The sequence below is a fragment of the Arvicanthis niloticus genome, chromosome 5, assembly GCF_011762505.2.
Source record: "Arvicanthis niloticus isolate mArvNil1 chromosome 5, mArvNil1.pat.X, whole genome shotgun sequence".
NCBI lineage: Eukaryota > Metazoa > Chordata > Mammalia > Rodentia > Muridae > Arvicanthis > Arvicanthis niloticus.
The window spans coordinates 36359293-36379406 of record NC_047662.1 but is presented as its reverse complement, the minus strand read 5'-3'; the positions used below and the strand labels follow the sequence as shown (position 1 = coordinate 36379406).

Here is a 20114-nt window from a genome sequence, read left to right as displayed (position 1 = left end):
TGGAAATGGTGAGATTAAATGACTTTTTCTTTTAAGGGAGAAAGAGAGGAGAGGGGAAGAGAGAGAGCCCGATTAAATGACTTTTTAAAGGTCTAACAGTGGTATAGGAAGTTCTCAGAATGACTCAAATTGAAAACAGTAGATTCATTTGTTCTTCATTTGCTGTATTCATGGTAGTTAGGTACTCTTCCAGTGAGCGATATCACTAGTCCTCCCTTTTTATGTAACTGTAACTGGCCTCAAATTTGCTGTATAGCCCTGGCTGGTCTCAAACTTAGCTATCCTGTCTCGGCCTCCTGGTGCCAAAATTAAAGGCTTGGGCTACCTTGCATAGCCTTGTTTACTCTTTTGTTGTTGTTTTATGATTTATTTTTTATTTTATGTACATTGGTGTTTTACTTGGAACTGGAATTATGGACAGTTGTAAGCTGCCATGTGGGTACTGGAAATTGAACCTGGCTCCTGGAAGAGCAGCCAGTGCTCTTAACTTCTAAGCCATCTCTCTAGCCCCTGTTGTTAACTCACTCACATACAGACATACATACACATATACATATAATCTCAAATAATAAATATATTTAAGAAGCACAAAGGTATCGGAGGGTAGGAACAGACACAGAGATGGGTCAGTGGGTAAAAGTACTTGCCATCAAGCTTGATGACCTGAGCTTTACCCACATGGTAGAAGAAACTTACTCCTGTCAAGTTGTTTTGACTTCCATGAGTTTGCTATGTGCATGTCTACTCGCATGCTTGCACATGAACACACACACATACAATTTAAAATGTACAGGGTATGATGATGCAAGGTGGCTGAGGATGAGGCAGGAGGATCACAAGTTCCAGACCAGTTTGAGCTACATAGGAGACACTGTCCCAAAATAGGAGTTGGGGAAGCTTAAGAGATGCAGGGAGTGGCTGCATGACGAGAAACCTTTTGTTTTCCCTTTGGAGACAGGGTCTCATTATTTATATTTAGCACTAAATGTCCTGGAACTCACTGTATAGACCTAGCTAGTCTCCAATTCACATAAATCCTCCTGCTTCTGCCTCTGAGCACTGAGATTAAAGGTATGTGTCACTACACCTGGTCAGAGTTTCTAAAAACTAAGTCAGACCGACAGCAAATAGGACATTAGACCAAGCCCTGAAGACAGAAGTCTAAGTTGTTGGTGAACCATGAAGAGGATGAGGGAAAGAAGTACTGGATGTGAGCTGTCACTGCCTCACAGGCTGTGACCTATACCTGGGGCTTAAGCTAATAAGTTGGCATAGGACCCATCTTTTCATAGACAAAGTCAGAGATCTGGAGTGCTGATCCAGCAGAACTTAGGGAACAGAGTCGGACAAGTACAAGGACAGTCCTTGGAAGCCATCCACTTTATTTCTCTGGGGTCCAGGATTGATTGTGATGAAATAATAAGAGGTTCTTTTTTAAAAAAGGTCAGGGAAGAATAGTGAGAGAACATCAAGATCAGAATAAGCAGTTAATGTGTACCTACCTGGTGTGCAATAAACAGGAGGTAACTCAGCCAGACTGGCAACAGAGGAAGGAGGGGCTGGGTTGGGTCACTTAGGGCCTTTTTGGCCCCACAAATGTTTCTGTGAGCCAAGAATTCCTGCTCTCTGCTACCTCTGCAAGAGGTGGGGTGTGGGTCTCCTGAGTCTGGAGTGTCAGGGCTATTTCCACTACAGCTATTTTGGGAGAGCTAGTTGTAGCTTTGTGTTATTTATAGGTCATTTGGGGTCATTCTTTGTCTAGAGATGGCAGCGTTTATTCAGTACCATGTCCTTAGCCTTTCCCACAAACTGACTACTAAGAGTCTGCTCTGGAGATGCTCTTTTCTAGACTGTCAAAGGAGTGGCACAGAGGAACTCTGAGAGTTAAGGAGAGAGAAAGGTGAAGGCTGGAGAGGTCAGGGTTGTAAAGGTAGGGTTGCCTTAAAGGAAGGTGTGGTAGGGCTAAGGGTTCAGTGGTAGCGTAGGTAGAACATTCTATGTGTGAGCATTGAGTTTAACCCCAGTACCACATACACAGACACATAGACACACACACAGAGGGAAAAAAAACCCTTGTGTACTCACCAATGCGTAGATCAGAAAATATTCCAAATGGAAGGAAAGAGAAGATATAAGCAAAGACTTAAAGGGGTTCTTCAAGCTTGCTAGGTGTAACTTGCATGTGACACCTTTGGGAAGGTACACTGCATAGCAGCACCAGGAGTAGGGATGTGGAAAGTGGGCCACATCATATTTTTTGATGGGCAGATGCTAGACACCAAATCAAGTCTCATGTAAGCTAAGCTCACATTATACTGCTGAGATATGATCCCAGCCAGGTCACAGACTTCTTATGCCAGGGAGTTTGGTTATCATCTTTTGGTCAAAGAAAACTAGTGCATATGAACTTCAGTAGCTGTCCTGGGCCTCCTTCACTTGGCAAGACTAGGGTTGGGACTTGGTAACTGTACACTGAGGAAACAGGGAAGCCAGTGGCTTTGATAGTCTGTCCTTCTACAGTACATTATAGTAAGCTTTTATTTATTTATTGAAACAGGATTTCTCTGTGTAACAGTCTACCATACATTATGTAGTAAGCGCGCTCTCTCTCTCCTCTCTCTCTCTCTCTCTCTCTCTCTCTCTCTCTCTCTCTCTCTCTCTCTCTCTCTTCTCTCTCTCAAAACAGGATTTCTCTGTGTAACAGTCCTGACTCTCTTGGAATTCATTCTTTAGACTAGGCTAGCACTGAACTCACAGAGATCTACTTACCTCTGCCTCCTGAGGGCTGGGACTAAAGGCATGTACCTCCACTTCCCGCCTATATTATAGTAAGCTTTAAGAGAGAGAATTTCGCAGGGCAGTGGCGCACGCCTTTAATCCCAGCACTTGGGAGGCAGAGGCAGGTGGATTTCTGAGTTCTGAAGCCAGCCTGGTCTACAGAGTGAGTTCCAGGACAGCCAGGGCTACACAGAGAAACCCTGTCTCGAAAAACAGGGAAAAAAAAAAAAAAGGGATAGGATTTCTGTTTTATTCGCAGAAATGTCTTTGACACTTAAGAAGACCATGGTTAATACTTAGAAAACAGGGATGTTGCCTGGAGAACTGTTGGCTCAGCAGTTAAGTATGTACTGCTTCTGCAGAGGACTTGGGTTCAGTTCCCAGCACACATGTCAGATGTAACTCCAGTTCCAAGGGAAGCATCACCCTCTTCTTGCCTTCACAGGTACCTGCACTCATCCCTCCCCATATATATGTAGTTAAAAATAAATCTTTAATAAAAGTCAGCAGTGGCACCCTTTTAATCTCATAGGCCAGCCTGGTCTACAGAACAAGTTCCAGAACTGCTTAAGAAACACTGTTTTAAAAAAAGAAAAACAAAACAACAACAAAACCTTAAAAAAGAAACCAAACATTTGTGCTTTGCAAATGTCAGCACTTGGGAAGTGGAGGCTGGAGAATCAGAGTCATTCTCAGATACATACTAAGTTCTAGGCCAACCTGGGCTCTATCAAAAATAAAAAACAGGAGTCCAAGTCCAAAATAGTGGTTTTGTCTGGGCATGGTGGCTCGTACCTTTAACTCTTGAACCCCAGAGGCAAACAGATCTCTGTGAGCTGGAAGCTATTCTGGGCTACACTTCAAGTTCTAGGCCAGCCAAGGCTACAGAGCGAGACTCTGTCCTGACAAACACATAAGTAAACAAAAAGTAATGGCTATGTCCGAGTTCTGGGTTTCTTCAGCTGCTGGGGCAGTCCTGCCCATATTCATTGGTGCCCACTATGGGGAATGTGAAGTTTCCCATCCACTTTCTCATACTCCATGGGAAGAAGAATGCTGCATGTTTCCCTCAAGTCACACCACTATAAGCATGGCTGACCAGAGTTCATTGCCTATCTCCAGCTTTTCCACTGGGGAGATGGAGTCTCCCATAACTGTCCTATGAACCTGCTTCTGGTGTGCTACAAAAATGAGAAAAAAAGATTCTGGACCATCACTCAGAAAAGTGTATGGGACCCACCTTAAGCATACATTATTTTTTCCCCCTTGGGATCAAATGATGACCATTATATACTGATGTTCTATCCCTTTGCTTGTGGAGTATGTGGCTTACAGAAATATTTAGATAAAAAACAAAATCAAAAACGTGTTTGAAGCCTGAAATGAAACCTAAGGCAGTCACTCAAGATTCAAGATTCTCTTGTCTCATTTGGCTTTTGGGAGTGGGAGAAGGAAGATAGGGTGTATTAGGGTTCTCTAAAGCAATGGTTCTCAACCTGTGAGTCATGACTTTGGCAAACCATTGTATTTACATTACAATTCATAATAGTAGCAAAATTAGTTATGAAGTAGCAATAAAAATATTATGGTTGGGGGTCACAACATGAGGAACTATACTAAAGGGCTGCAGCATTAGGAAGGTTGAGAACACTGGTTTGAGGAACAAAACTTACAGAATGAATAGATTAGACTAGCTTACAGGCTGTGGTCCAGCTAGTCCAACAATGGCTGTCTACCAACAGAAGGACTAAGAATCCAGTAGCTGTTCAGTCTGATGTTTCAGCTGACCAGAATATCAAGTAGGCGCTAATGCCAGTGAAGGTGTGAGCTTGTCAGTGATAGTAAGAGCAAGCAGGCAGAGAGAGGAAGCTTCTTCCTTCTGTGTCCTTTATATAGGATGCCAGCAGAGGTTGTGAGGCAGGTTAGAGGTGGGAAGATCTCGATTAAAAGTGGGTCTTCCCACTTGAAATAATTTAGGGAAAAAAATCTGACACAGGTGTTCCCAGCCACTTAGGTTTTATTCATTTGACAACCAAGAATAACCATCACACAGGGTCTCATTATGTACCCTGGCTAACCTGGAACTTGTTGCCTCCCCAGTGTTGAGATTAAAGGCTCGTACCAACACACTCAACCTCACTTACTATATTAAACCCCCAGTTTTGACCATGCAATCAGGCTACGTGTGTGGTTCACCAATAAACAGGACAAGATATTCTTGTAGGCTGGTTAATCCCTCCTTCTCAGCTGCCTTATTTCCTCTGCTTTGGGAACCCTAGAACTGCCTGATAAAGAGAGATGAAAATGGTTACTCTGCAGTGGTAGCTGATTTTGGCCTGGCTGAGAAGATTCCTGATGCTAGGTGAGTAACCCTAATGGATACTAAGACCACAGCAATGGTCAAAACTAAGGGAAAACACAGCTTCATTTCCAGAGGTCAGGACCCAGCCACAGCTCAGGTTCATTCCTTGAATTGACCCCTCCAAGTCTATACCCACCCTTGGGAGCAACAAAACCCCAACAATCAAAGGATCTGCTTATCTTATTATAGTCAGGTGGGCACGGCAGCACATACCTGTAATCCCACTGCTTTCTGATTGTATGGTCAGACATGGTGGCACACTCTAATCCCAGTGCTTTCAAGGCAGAAGCAGAAGGATCATTGCAAATTTGAGCCCGATAAGGGCTTTATGAGCCTCTGTCTCAACAACAAAGACTAAGGGCTGGTGACATAGGCAAGTTAGTATAGTGCTTGCTCACCTCCAATGCACAAAGCCGAGTAAATGCCACCACCACATAAACCAGGCATGGTGGTGCATGCCTGAAGTCCCAGAACGCAGAAGGCAGATGCTGGAGGATCAATAGCTAGAAGTCATCCTCCATAATATATGGTCTAGGCTATGTGAAACCTTGGTTTTGTTAATTCCCATTGTACCAGGCACTGGCAAAGTTTCTTTACTTCACAGTACAGCAAGTGAGAAGCTAGCAGTGGTGGGCTCACCTTTCTGGATGGCACCTGAGGTTCTCCGAGATGAACCTTATAATGAGAAGGTAAGTCTGGAGATTATGAGGCCTCATTATCCTTTGTGGCCCTGGTAAGGATCTGTATCGTTGGTACTAGCATCTGACAGTTACCCGGTGGGTGACTTGGACAGAATATGGGTAACACAGCTTAGACCTAGGCTGTTAAAAGAGATGGGGGTGAGGCAGGGAAGGTATCTCACTCCTCACTCCACTGAGGGAAACTGAGGTCTGACTACTTACCAGGCAGATGTGTTCTCTTATGGTATCATCCTCTGTGAGATCATCGCCCGCATCCAGGCTGATCCGGACTATCTTCCCCGCACAGAGGTGAGCTGCCAGCATGGAACACACACTACAGGAATGGGTTGGCTTGACTGTGGGACTGCTTTATCCTTGGGGTGGAGTTGCTGGCACTACTCTATTTCTGAGGCAGCTCCCAGCCTCTGAACGTGTGTGTAATTAATGACTTTTCTATTTGTTCCTTGTACACTTTTCTACTTTATTCATCCACAGAATTTTGGGCTGGATTATGATGCTTTCCAGCACATGGTGGGAGACTGTCCCTCAGACTTTCTGCAACTCACCTTCAACTGCTGTAATGTGAGTGTCTTTCTTTACCTGGCTTTGGTCAGGTACTAACTGAGTCCTTTTCATTTGGTTAGGATGTAGGGAAAGGCTACACATTTGCCTCATAAGGGGCACACCATCATTTTCCCCAGATGTCTAACACCAGCCCTGTTTCCTGCTCTGGTCTGTACCAGCTCTCCAGAGAGCCCTGGACAAAAGAAACAAAAGCTGTTTTCTATTTTTCAGTCCTCAGCCTGCAGGGTAAACCCACAGCTCTCCTTGAGTGCTGACAAACCAAGCTTTGTCAGGTTTTACTTGTTGGAGTATAGCACCAGCCAGTCCTAATGCAAGAGTTACCCAACCTGAATCTTAAAAGATGCCAGAAACAGATTCACATTGAGAAGTGGAGTACAGGGCTCATGACTGGTATGTATGCTTACAGATGGACCCCAAACTGCGCCCATCCTTTGAGGAGATTGGGAGGACCCTAGAGGAAATTATGAGCCGCTTACAGGAAGAAGAGTTGGAGAGAGACAGGAAGCTGCAGCCCACAGCTAAAGGTAAGAGATCAGATCAGAACCTGACCCCAAAGGGAGGGGTGAGACTATGGGACATTCCCTCTGGGGGAAGTCCTTGGCTCAGAAGCGGGAGGGCAGTGGGCATGGGCAGTAAAGTACTAGGCTCTCTTACAGGTGCGACTTGTCACACTGCTTCCGTTTGCTCACTCATTGATGAAATGGGACAACTACCTAGCACATTTTCCTCAGGAACAGTATTTAATAAAATGCTTATATTGACTGAAAGTAACCCAGCCTTACTGTTCTTCAGGACTATTGGAGAAAGTGCCTCCTGGAGGGAAGCGACTGAGTTCACTGGATGATAAGATTCCCCATAAGTCTCCACGCCCAAGACGTACTATCTGGCTGTCTCGAAGCCAGTCAGACATTTTTTCTCGTAAGCCCCCACGTACAGTCAATGTCTTGGACCCTTATTACCAGCCACGAGATGGTGCTACACATACCCCAAAAGTCAACCCTTTCAGTGCACGCCAAGACCTCAAGGGTGGGAAGATCAAATTCTTTGACCTACCCAGCAAATCTGTCATTTCCCTTGTATTTGACCTGGATGCACCAGGGCCTGGAACTACACCTCTGGCTGACTGTCAGGAGTCTTTGGCCACGTCTTCCAGACGGTGGCGGTCTTTGCCTGGTTCACCTGAGTTCTTGCATCAGGCTTGTCCATTTGTGGGCTGTGAAGAATCACTATCTGATGGGCCTCCACCAAGACTCAGTAGTCTTAAGTACAGAGTAAGAGAGATCCCACCATTCCGGACATCTGCCCTATCAGCTGCTTTAGGCCACGAGGCCATGGACTGCTCTAACCCCCAAGAAGAAAACGGTTTTGGACTCAGGCCTAAGGGGACCAGCCCATTCACTGGGACTGCCTCTGAGGAGATGGAGGTGGAAGAAGAAAGGCCACGAAGAGCTCCTGTCCACTTCTCTATTTCTGGAATAAGCTTGCAAACCCAGGGAGAGCAGGACGGGTGAGATAGGGGCAGGACTAGTCCCTGCCTCACCTTGGGGATGAACTTTGAGCTGAAACTACTGGATTCTCTTGGTGCACAGCCTCGCTCCTCCCTGGAGCTCTCCTGCACAAAGCAGGTAGAGCAGGCAGGCAGGCTGGGAAAAGCCTGGCTTAAAATTGGGCTTTCAGTGCCCAATGGCTACAGTATGAGGTGTTTCAATAGTTAGGGCCAACCTAATTCTAAGCCTCTGAAGTCCAGCAAGGAGCTTTGGCTCCCATGAACCACAGTGCGTGTCCTAGACAGGACCAAAAAACTCTTAGTTCTAGGCTGGGCTGGCAGGTACCATGTAGCTATCACCCCAGTTCCTTTCCTACTCCAAGTCGCTCATGCCGATTCTGGCATGTAAGTAAGCTACAGAATGGAAACTGGAGTTGACTAGGAGGCCGTTAGGGCGTGGCTGTTTCTTAGACCTGAAGACTGGGATGCTTCTTGCCAGTACGTCTAAGACACTTGAATAATTGCTGTTTGCACTTACTGTATGGTCAGACCACATCACTACATCTCTATGCAAGGGGGAGACAAGGGAATGTGGTGGTCAAGGATCTTTTAGCTAACCTATTCAAAGACTTTTCCAGTTGATTAATCTATTTTCATATTTATAAAGGAGTCTTAATGTTTTGCCTCAAAACTTTCAACCTTGGTGTTGGGAGTGGGGCTGGTTTTGTAGGCCCTAGGGCCTGCTCTACGTATGTGTCAACAGGTGATACAACCTGTTAGTTAATGGTCTATACTTGGACTGATTTTCTTTCCTCCTGTAGCTGGAGCTTTGGGAACAGTCTGTCCTTACAGAGCCGCAATAAGAAATAACCAAAGAATGAAGTTGGTCAAATATTTTCATAATTCATTTCTGTTGATTTTTTTTAAAAAAAACTTTTCCCAAAACACTTTAAGATTAAAAAAATAATAATAAAGTTGATGTTGCAGGTGCTAGTCAGCCTTATCTGTGCCCTTGTACCCAGGCCTCGCAAGAGTGTGCAAGAGAAAACAGTATTGAAGTACTCGGTGTCTGCCAGGACCTGCTTGACAACTATGTAGCAGTTAAATGTGACATACATAGACTAAAGACTCAAATTACTTTTTTGAAATATGACTTTACTACATAGCTCTGACTGACTTAGAATATGTAATCATGAAATCATGAAATTGTAACAATCCTCCTGCCTCAGCCTTTAGGTTCCTGGGATGACAAACACCACTACACCTTGCCAAACATCTCTTTTACTCTTAACTTCTCTCCCTTGGGCCTAGTTATCAGGGAGATGTTGGAGTCAGCTGCTGCCCCAAGCCAGCTTCATTTTCTGGTTGTGGGCTTTGGATGGACGGGAAAACTGGCTCTTGGCCACTGTGAGAGGTACAGTTTTGCCACTTAGATATACCTTGTTGTGACATTCAGGAAGCCAAGGTTCAGAGCTGCAGAGTTGCAATCCCTGGCTCAAGCCCACATAGGCCATCACATAACCTGTCATAAAGGCATCAAAACCAGCACGATGCAATCCATCCCCAGGTACAGGATTAGTACTGCCTTGGTTCACCAGCAGGTCTGAGGTGGCCATATCAGCCGTTTCAGAACTTGTCCTCTTATGTGCCATCACCAAGCTACCTGTGTGACCTTGCTTGGAGCCAAGCTGATCTTTAGCTTCACCTTCTGCCATTATTTGTTCAATTTTCTCAGTCTGGAGGCTATCTTCACAGACCTGCTTTGTGGGAGGACCATCTTCAGCTTCTTCAAGGGTCTGTGTCTGTGGTTGGCTCTGCAAAGCCCTCTTCCGTTTGTCCTTCCGTCTCCGTCGCCGCCGCTTATCCTCTGCCACAGCCTCATCAGTGTCAATTATAAGGTCAATATCGTGTGACTGGGGACACTGTGGTCCTAGAGGGCACCAGCCATAAGCCTGGAGGTTGGAAAGAATGTAAGACAGGGCTCTATACATCAGAACCTTCCCTCCCCAAGAAATGGATATATACTCTCACCGAGAACTTGTCACAAATGCCAGTGGTATGAGAACGACGGCAGGTCACAGGGGACATACAGCAGCGGTAGTCAATGTGGCCTCTCATGCTAGACGGATAGCTGCAGAATTCCAGGGCAAGATGTGGGCTGCCAGCTGCCCGCTGCTTCCCATTTTCCCGCTCACTGCAACAGCGCAAGAAGGTATTGCTCCACTAGCATATAAGCTCCACGAGACAGGGGGCTTTGTGTTTTGTTCACTGCTGAATCCTCAGCACCTAAAAACAGTGCCTGGCATATGGTAGGTACTAGATAAATCATCTTAAGTAAATGAGATAGGCTCATACCAGGCCCCACCCCTTTCCATCAACCATGTTCTCACCATTTCCGGAAAACATATTCTAAGTAGGAAGCTACAAATCGGGCATGGAACTCTGCAGCATATTTGGTGTCATAAATGCCTGCTGGGAACATCTCACACAGGTCAGCAGTGAAGGTTCCCAAGTTCTCAGGCAAGTGAGCGTAGAAATTCTGGTACAGGAACACCAAGTCTATAAGGCCATTATGTAGCACCAGGGGCCGACGGGCCCGAATTAGTTCAAGGAACAGTGTCCGTACGGACTGGTTCTGGCTCTCATCTCCCTAGGTGGAAGGATAAAATGCCCAGTCAGCACCCTGTGCAGCACTTACCCAAGTTTTCCACCTGGAAAGTCCTTCCCCATTATCTAACCCTATGCTACCCTTCCTCGAAGGTCTCATTTCCCCAGCCTTGTCACCAGTGACTCCCCATACGCACACACAGATGTCCCTAGGCCTATGGAAGCATGAAATAAACTACAGAGGACTTGAACTCGAGGCTAGAGGGAGCTGGAGACCTACCTGGTCATTGCCCTTATGGTAGGGGATACCCTGAGCATACTGCCGGTTGAAGTTGAAACCATGCTGTACTAGGAACTGCACAGACTTTGGTTCTATAACATACTCCTCCATGCACAGTAGGGTGAGGTTGAACACTTGAGTTAAGTAAGAATTTTCACCCTGAAAAACAGGAGGGTCTGCTTTACCAAAAATTGGGAGGAAAAACTTCCGCATTCTTTAAGATCTCAACTCTTATGCCTCAGGCCTGGGATGAGAGTAATTCATACCTTATCTGGTTGCTGCTTGAAGCAGGCGAGGCCCAGGGACAGGACAGAACGGGTCCTGGCAGCATGACACACAGCCTTATAACGTTCCTCGATGCACCTTAGAGTTGGGTTTGGGCATGGCTATGGCTGAATCGGTTTCACAAAGGACCCAAACTACCCAGGGCTGGCACCCCCCAACTTTAGGGTTGATGTCTACATATTTGTTAGAGCGGGGATTACAGACAGGGCTTATACTTACTGGTTCAGCAAACTCTTCCTATCCCCAAGCCCACTCAGTTCCTATGGGTGGGTAAAGGAAGACCGATTACCCTCCGAACCCATCACCAAACCCTTTACAACCACCTGCCCTCCCTCTCTCCCGCACCTCACCGTGTCCACAGCCACAAAGCTGGCTGTCTTTAAAGCTAGCAAGAGTGATGGCCAGATCTCCTTAAAGTTGTCACTCTGCACATCTACCACAGGAACCCGAACTACAAACTCCTCTGCTGATTGTGTGTTTTTGTTGACACCACCTGGGATAACGACATTGATGGATTTAGATGTTTTCACAAGGTCCCAGTGGATCGAACACCAAGCTAGATGTGGGAGAGGGGATGCCCACTAACAAGCTTTCCCCTAAAGATTTTGCATCTACCGGCTCTAAACACAAGCCTTGAAATGAACAGTGTCCTAAATTTGGAAAGAGGGCATTTGTGTCTTCCAATACCTTTATGTGGGACTGGAAGTCACTTCTTTTTTTGCATCATAATCAGGAGAAAAGTGGAGTAGATAGCCTTTGTGGGTTCTTTATCCTCAGGCCTGGAACCCGAGGACTAGGGAGCATAAAGCTGAAGAACCTTGAGTTCAAGGCTAGCCTGAACTACACTCCTATCTCAAACACAAACAGATCCCATAAAGCCACAAATACATGGTGCCTCAACAGCCACCAGAGTGCTTCAAAGTTAGAGCCAAGCACCACTTACCGACTACACACTGCTCTAGTACTACCGATTAACAACCACCGGCTCCATCCAAACCACACCTCCCAACACGCCCTTATTCCAATCCAACACGTTTGAGTTGCACGCGCTGCACACTGGGAGTTGTAGTCTAAAAGAGCTGAGGTAAGCAGAAGCTACAGGCCTGTCTCCAAACTACCGACCGTAGGCTTTTCCCTCCACAGGACCCCTTAGGCTTCTGTGGCTACCCCCAGGAGGCCACTCACCGTCAGAGGACGTTGGAACTGAGGGCACACCATCGTCACTGTCCGCGGCCATGATGCACCTCGCCCCTCGCCAGCCTTCTGTAGGTACGCAGAGACTTCCGCTTCGTCTCCCCAGAGCGACTCCGATCTAGGATGGGGCGGGATCTCGGCATCTGGGTCTCGTAGGGTCAACTTCCGTTCCGAGTGGCCCGGTTGGGTGCGGAGCGTGGGCCTTGCGCGCGCTGAGTGTCTATTGGCTGGACGTCCCTACTGAGCGAAGCTACGCCCCCTGGAGGGTTCTCGGGAGCCCGGCCGGAGACTGCGCAGGAGGTAATTTATTCTTCCGCTCGTTGTGGCGGGAACGTGGAACTTTTAGATTACAGCAGATTGTTTCACCTGCACAACCCAGGGCTGGCATGGGCAGCGCAGGCTTCCGGGGCGCTGGGTTAGGGGGAAGCATGTTTCCTGCGCTGAGCTAAAGCATGCCTGGGAGTTTGGGAGAGAGGGATGCACGGCCGAGTAAAGGGTTTCTGAGCGTGGCTATAAGCCCAGAAAGATAAGGAGAGGGAAGGGTTTTACAGGACACAGGTATATAAGTGATAAAGCAACCAGGAACGTTGTAAAGATAATTCACACAAGTAATAATGAGCACTTGACTTAAGGCTTTGGTAGTATGATGGCAAGGAAGAACCAAGTTGTCTGAATTTGACCCGTCATAAGACGGGTAAGTAACAATGTCGAAAATCAGTCCCATCCTAGGGTGTGTTCTCTGGCCCCACCAACCTAGATTTCTTCTTATTCAACTATTTGGGTCGGGGAAGTGTCTTATTAATATGCAGCATTACCTGACCTCACTGGAAAAGGAATCTGACTTTGACTCTTTTCCCATCCCATTAATTCATTTAACAAGTTTGTATTGTGTATAATAAATATATTTGGTTCAGGCTCTGAGGAAACAGAAGAGACCTCTCATAGAGGTTTGGGGTGGGGGGTTCATTTTTAAGATAGGTCTTGGCCTGGAGTAGTGCCACATGCCTTTAATCCCAGCATTAGGAGGCAGAGCAAATACCAGGATAGCCAGTGGCTACATAGAGAAAAGAAAATATTTAAAAAAAAAAAAAAAAAAAAAAAAAACCAAAAACCAACAACAAAAGATAGGAACTCAACTTAAAAAGAAAACCAGGCTGGGTGAGGAGGTAGAGGGGGTACAAATCATCGTTCAGGAGGCAGAGGCAGGCGATGGATCTCTGAGTTCAAGGCCAGCTTGGTGTGCCGAGTGACCTTCAGAACAGCCAGGACTGCAGAGAAGCTCTTGGTCTCAAAAAACAACAACAAAACAAAACAAAAAAACAATCTCCACACCTGGAGTGTTGGGTTATAGGTGTGCACAACCACTCTGGTTTGACTTTTTTTTTTTTTTTTAAAGAGATTTGTTACTATTTTTAATTACGTGCATGATTTCTGTGTGGGTTTGTGTATGTGAGTGCAGGTGTCGGATCCCACCCTCCAACACACAGATCCCCCTAGCCCTAGCCTAGGGCTGCTGTTACAGCTGGTTTGGAGCAGTCCAATGTGGATGCTATCAACAAAACTTTTAAGAACCTCCACTGTGCAGCACATGGGATCTGAGGATTGAACACAGGACTTCATGTACACTAAATAGTCACTAACTGACTCACATCTCCACTCAAAGTTGTGGCTTAAAAAAAACAACAACTCACTTTTTGTTTGTTTAATATATATGACTGTTTTCCTGTATTGCCCATGTTTGTTTGATATATATGAGTATTTTCCTGAATATATATGTGTGCACAGGGAGAGTCCCTGGTGCTCATGGGCTGGAAGAGGGTGTTGGGTCCCCTGAAGCTGGAGTTACAGATGATTGTCAGGTGCTGGGAATCCGACTCTGTGCCCTCTGATCTGATGCCCTTAACCACTGAACTATCTTTCCAGCCTAGGCTTGTGTTTTTTTTTTTTTTTTTTTTTTTAGATGAAACCAGAGTTCATAGTCATCCTGCTTTGCTTCCAAGATGCAGTTTTATTTAAAGTAGAATAAAAAAATATTGACCAAAAGAATCAAAAGCAAATTTGACATTACAATTGGCATAAAAGCTGCAATGGAGCTGGGCGGTAGTGGCACACGCCTTTAATCCCAGCACTTGGGAGGCAGAGGCAGGTGGATTTCTGAGTTAGAGGCCAGCCTGGTCTACAAAGTGAGTTCCAGGACAGCCAGGGATACACAGAAAAACCCTGTCAAAAAAAAAATTTAAAAAAAAAAAAAAAAAAAAAAAAAAAAAGCTGCAATGGAGAATGCCAGGTATGGTGGTGGGAAAAGCTATTAACCTTAGCACTCAGGAGGTAGAGTTCCAGGCCAGCCAAGGCTGCGTAGTGAGATTCTGTGGGGAAAAAATAATTAGGCAGTTTGAGCATAATGAGAGGATGAGACTCTGGCCTCTGGATATCAAAGCACATTGCACACCAGGCTGGACTGGAAGAAATGAGGCTTCACCAGGCTGGATCTCAGCCTAATTGAGTGTGGAAGAAACAGCCTTCTGGAGACAGTTTTTAGTGAACCAATTATACTTTATTGGGGTAACAAGGCTTACATAAACCTTGGGAGTGGGTAGGAATTTGCAGGGTGAGTGTACATTATTGGTTGGTGCCCATATGAATATATAATGCTTCATTTGTATGAAGAGTAATTCCAGGTGCTTGCTGAACAGTTCCCTACAGGGAGAGAAGATGTTTAACCTGTAATTTGGCCAGCAGCCTATGTGACTACCTCAAGGGTCGTGGAGGTAGGGCTCACAAGCTTTGTGTTCTGGGATATGCAGGCCCAAAACAAGGAGGAAAACAGTTCTACTCCTGCCAGGGTTTGGACACTCCCCTCATTCTTGCACTGGTCTGGCTCCCACAGTTGCAGTCTTTCCCATTGAACAAGAACCTAGGGCACTGATCCATAGATCTTCAAAGTGATACCAAACCGAGCAGTGGTGGCGCACGCCTTTAATCCCAGCACTTGGGAGGCAGAAGCAGGCAGATTTCTGAGTTCGAGGCCAGCCTGGTCTTCAGAGTGAGTTCCAGGACAGCCAGGGCTACACAGAGAAATCCTGCCTTGAAAAACAAAACAAAACAATAATAATAAAAAAACAAAAACAAAGTGATCCCAAGAGGATTCTGTCTGAGAGCCAGTGGTGGGACCTGAAACCCTCCAGAAGCTACTTTGTGACTCTAGCCAACCTCCCCACCTTCTCACCTCATGTCCTACCTTTCATCTCCTCTTCGATACACTACATCACACTAGATTGCTTGCAGTGCCACAGACATGCTGGCCAGTCTCTTCAGGGCTCGTTTGTTCCTTTAAGACAGGGTCTCACTCTACCCCTGGCTAGTCTGGAACTTACTGTATAGACCAGGCTAGTCTAGAACTCATAGTTATCTGCTTGCCTCTGCCTTCCAAGTGCCTGCATTAAGGAAGTGCCACCATGTCCACCATGCCTCCAAAAGGCTTTAATTATTTCCTTTTTATTTTGTGAGATAGGGTTCTCTGTATAGTTCTGGCTGCCCTGGAACCTGCTCTGTAGACTCAGTAGTGATCTACCTGCCTCTGCCCCCCCATGGCTGGGATTAAAGGTGCCACCACACCCTGTGATCTTTTTTTAAAAATGAAAACATTTGTATTTGTTTTCTAGCACTTTACACCCTTCACTTGAGTTACTTTTATTCTTTATGCCAACAGTTACTTTATTTTTTGCCTTTTCAATGCTGGGTTTCTCTGTAGCACTGGGTGTCCTGGAACTTGCTCTGTAGACCAGGCTGGCCTTGAACTCAGAGATCTGCCTGCCTCTGCCTCCCAGGTGCTGGGATTAAAGGTGTACATCACTACCAGCCAGCTGGCTACTTCTTTTAAGTATCTTATATAATTTGTTTTGTGTATTGTTCATTGTCTGCCTCTGTTAGAATATAAGTTGCCTTCTGGCAGAAGCCCTCAGTGTTTGCTGAGGCTCAAGGGTCCCTACACCTGTCATGGCCCCCCAAAGCTCCTTGGGGGGCAAAAAGGTAGTTTGGTTCAACACAACTATGTAGCCAGTATTCGGAGTCTCACCCGCAATAGATTTTTTTAGGCATATTTAAGCATAACACGTTTTAGTGAAAGATTTCCTGGTGATAAGTGACTCAACCCCGATTTCCTGGTGATAAGTGACTCAACCCCATGTGTACAATAAAACTTAAGAAATCAAAACTTTTTGCAAAGTACATGTGAGATTGTCCATAGAGATGGGTTTGAAGATTGACAAGCTCATGTAAGTGTCAGGGGAGGATTGGGTATTGTCTCCGCCTCAGCCACACAGATGGAGCAGAGGTCACAGGCTATTAACTAGCTTTCTGGGTGAAAAAATGGATTGTAGATGTCTCCCTTTGCAGAGACAGCCCTGCGTGTTTAACATTCCGTGTTCCCCAGTGCCTCTCTGTGAGCATGAGGAGCCCTGTAGCTCCTACATCTGGTTAGATTGTGTGGCACACAGTAGGTAGTCTATAAATATATTTGTTCAGGAATTGATGGGAAGCCATTGAACAGTTCCTGTATGGAAGTGACAGAAAGCGTTACCATGTGTGTTTTCTTTTGTGATGTTGTCTCATGCCGGCTAGAGTAGCCTTCAGACTGACTGTTTAGCTGAAGATGACTTTGAACTTCTCAATCTCCTGGCTTCATCTCCTAAACGCTGGGATTACAGCTGTCAGCCCAGATGCAATGATCATGTCTTGTTTTTTTCTTCAGAGAACAGGCTGTAGGAAGGATTGTGAAAGTGAGTGAGTGTGGCAAATGTGATGATGAGAATGTGTCCTCTTTAGAATACTGTAGGCATGGTCCTGGGGAAGAGGGGACAGCCCTCACATAAAGGTGGGAGGAAGGCAGGGCAAATAGAGGGAGGTTTGTATATTTTCCCCCAAAAGTGAAAGCAGGGTCATTTGATGAAAGTGACGTGGTGGAGCTGGGGAAACTATTAAACAGGTTGGGTAGGATTGCTGCACAGGAGAGAGGAGATCAAATTGCTTCACCTTTAAGCCTCTGATTCCTGAGCTGAATGGAAGTACTAGTCCCTGCCTGCTGGAACCATGGCTGGAGTGATCAGTAAAGTACTTCCCAGGGTTGAGCTAACAGTAAACATTCCCTCTAAGTGTCAGGTACTTTTAGAAAGTTCCTCTCTATTGACTTTCTCTATTTCCAATCTGCATTTTGTATATGTGTGTGAGCCCTACACATGCCATGGTCATCAGACACCTGATGTTCAGTGATCCTGCTGTTCCCTGTTTGTAACATTTTTGCAATTAGAGAAAAGATAGCCAGGAAAACAGTAGTCAGCCTGATGTATTTTCTCATGACCAATGGCCAGCAAGTAAAATTTACTAGCCCAGGAAGCAATTTGGAATGACAATAGTCCATCTGTCATTGCCTTGCCACCTGCTCTCAAGCAAATCTTCCCCCCTCACTCTTAGTTTCTCATTTCTGTGAGGTGAACTAGGTGGTTACAGATGGTTAGTATAACTACACTAGATATCTAACAGACAGACTTCCTACTCATCTCATACTCCTAGACACCCCAAACAACCCATAACCATACATACATGGTGCTAGGCATCAGGTATATACAAGTGCTCCTTCAGTTTTCGCCCCGCCCCTTTACTCTTTGTCCATCATCCCCTGAAGCCACTTGCTCATCTTCTTTGGTCATCAGTGCCACAGTTAGCTAATACCAAACCATGCACATTAGTTACTGTTGCTCAGAAAAGACACCATGACCAAGGCAACTATTATTAAAAACAAACAACAACAACAAGCATTTAGCTGGGCACTGGCTTACTGTTTCATAGGTTTAGTCCATGATCATCATGGTGGGAAGCAGTGACTGAGAATTTTGCATCCAGATGGCAAAGAAAGACAGACCTGGCCCTGGTGTGAGCTTTTTTAAACTTCAAAGCCCACCCCCAGAGACACACATCCTCCAACAAGGCCACACCTCATAGTCCTTCCCAGACAGTTCCACTAACTGGGGACAAAGCATTCAAACATGATCCTATGTGGGCCATTCTCATCCAGGCAACTACAGGCATCTTGAAAGTGCTGAAGGAAAGATAGACAATGCTCTTAGTAGGGTTTCTAATACTGCAATGAAACACCATGACCAAAAGAGCAAGTCGGGGAGGAAAGGGCTTATTTACCTTACACTTCCACATTGTTGTACATCACTGAAGAAATTAGGATAGGAACTAAAACAGAACAGGAACCTGGAGGCAGGAGCTGATACAGAGGCCATGGAGAGGTGCTGCTCACTGACTTGCTCCACATGGCTTGCTTAGCCTGCTTTCTTATAGAACCCAGGACCTGAGAAAATGCCTTACAGCTGGATCTCATGAGGCATTTCCTCAACAGAGGCTCCTCCCTCTGTGATGACTATCTTGTATCAGATTGACACACAAAACCAGCCAATAGAGACATGTCAGGTATAGTTGTGTATAGTCCTGGTACTTGGGAGGTAATGCTAGGAGGATATATTTCGACTCTCTAAAGGAACAGAAATGATAGAATATACCTATTAAAAGGGGATTTATTAGAGTGGCTTACAGGGTGTGGTCTAGTTCAACAGTGGCTATCTCCTGATGCAAAGACCAAGAATCTGGTGGTGGTTCAGTCTAGGAGACTGGATGTCCCTGCAATCCCAAACTGTGCTGAAGTCACTGACTCCAGTGACTAGAGAACTGCTGGTCTTCAGTCTATGTTTGAATCCTGGAGTAGGTTCTAATACCAAGGAAAGAATGCCTCAGCAACAGATAGATTAACTTGGCAGCGAGAGTGCGGGCAAGCAGGCAAAAAGCAAGTTTTTACCTCTTCATCCTTTGATGTGGGTACTACCAAAAGGGATGGCCCAGGGTTAGGATGTGTTTTTCCACCTCATATGATCCAGTCAAGAAAATTCTTCACAGGTGTGTCCAAGTGTTTGGATTTTAGTTGATCCTAGATGGTAGTCAAGTTGATATCTATTACGGGAGGTCAGGCGTATGAAGCCAGTTTGGGCGACATAAGTGAGACCCTGTTTAAAAAGATAAAAAACGGGGCTGGAGAAGTGGTTCTGCATTTAAAGGCACTGGCTGTCCTTATGGCAGTTCAGTTCCTAGCATGCATATGGTAGCTCACAAACAGCTGTAACTCCAGTTTCAGGGATCTGAGGCCCTTTTCTAGCCTCTGAGGGTAGCACGTGGTACCTACATGCATGCATGCAGACAAAAGACAAAAAAGAAAAAAACCTAGACATCCTGAGTGATCTGGGAAGGGTTGGCTATAATTCCTGCAGGACTCCCAAGATTCAGCCTCATTGTGGCTGACCACATTGGCTACATCTGTCTGTTCCAGGTTATCATGAAGAAGCTACGAGCATCTGTAAGGAGTCACAAAAAGCAACCAGCCAACCACAAGAGAAGAGAAAAATGTGTCTTTAACAGTAGCCAGGCCAAGCCTTCTGGCCTTAATGGTAAGGAGCTTGGCCCTAACCAGAGTTTCAAAGGCCAGAAAAGAAGGCAGATTCAGGCTGATGTACCAAGGAATTAAGAAGCAAATTCTGACTGTGTTGCTGTGTAACTTTGGGCCAAGTGCTCTGGGTATTTTATTATTAGTAGAATAGAACAATTTCTTCTACACATTCTTCTCTGTCATGTAGCTTTCATGTGATCAAATAAGTTTATAAGCCTGGATGTGATTTGTAAATAGGATGCCCCCTACATAGGTGCATGTCCCACCTAACTAAAACTGTTGAACTTTTGTTTGTGGCTGAGAGTAAACAGGGACTCTGACAAAACTAAGACCAGAAATTTGGTCAAGGCTTCACACAG

General features: G+C 45.6%; 3 protein-coding genes across 7 annotated transcripts in view; 2 read left to right on the top strand and 1 right to left on the bottom strand.

Annotated features, from left to right (window-relative positions):
- Tesk2 (testis associated actin remodelling kinase 2) overlaps nucleotides 1–8884 on the top strand; it is an 84164-nt gene extending 75280 nt beyond the window's left edge. For both annotated transcript variants that reach the window (XM_034502081.2, XM_076934381.1), the window contains 6 exons: nucleotides 5058–5140; nucleotides 5745–5829; nucleotides 6046–6129; nucleotides 6316–6402; nucleotides 6812–6929; nucleotides 7198–8884. In XM_034502081.2, the coding sequence (XP_034357972.1) occupies nucleotides 5058–5140; nucleotides 5745–5829; nucleotides 6046–6129; nucleotides 6316–6402; nucleotides 6812–6929; nucleotides 7198–7916 (1176 nt within the window). In that variant the 3' untranslated portion in view covers nucleotides 7917–8884. The remainder of the gene's footprint in view (nucleotides 1–5057; nucleotides 5141–5744; nucleotides 5830–6045; nucleotides 6130–6315; nucleotides 6403–6811; nucleotides 6930–7197) is intronic.
- Toe1 (target of EGR1, exonuclease) lies at nucleotides 8775–12382 on the bottom strand. 2 transcript variants are annotated; one of them, XM_076934382.1, is made up of 9 exons: nucleotides 12249–12382; nucleotides 11414–11556; nucleotides 11283–11323; nucleotides 11045–11141; nucleotides 10779–10937; nucleotides 10282–10541; nucleotides 9923–10085; nucleotides 9597–9843; nucleotides 8775–8915 (listed from the first exon to the last, which is right to left on the bottom strand). In XM_076934382.1, exons 1-9 carry the CDS (start codon nucleotides 12298–12300, stop codon nucleotides 8815–8817), a joined length of 1263 nt encoding a protein of 420 aa, XP_076790497.1. In that variant the 5' UTR covers nucleotides 12301–12382; the 3' UTR covers nucleotides 8775–8814. The 2 variants fall into 2 exon arrangements, with proteins under 2 accessions (XP_076790497.1, XP_034357978.1); XM_034502087.2 differs by lacking the exon at nucleotides 8775–8915 and having other exon boundaries at nucleotides 9026–9843.
- Mutyh (mutY DNA glycosylase) overlaps nucleotides 12193–20114 on the top strand; it is a 22056-nt gene continuing 14134 nt past the window's right edge. For 2 of the 3 annotated variants that reach the window (XM_034502083.2, XM_034502086.2), the window contains exons 1-2: nucleotides 12420–12557; nucleotides 19639–19756. In XM_034502083.2, coding sequence (XP_034357974.1) covers nucleotides 19645–19756 — 112 coding nt within the window. In that variant the 5' untranslated portion in view covers nucleotides 12420–12557; nucleotides 19639–19644. Of the gene's footprint in view, nucleotides 12333–12419; nucleotides 12558–19638; nucleotides 19757–20114 lie in introns of those variants that run through there. The other variant, XM_034502085.2, reaches the window with a different exon arrangement.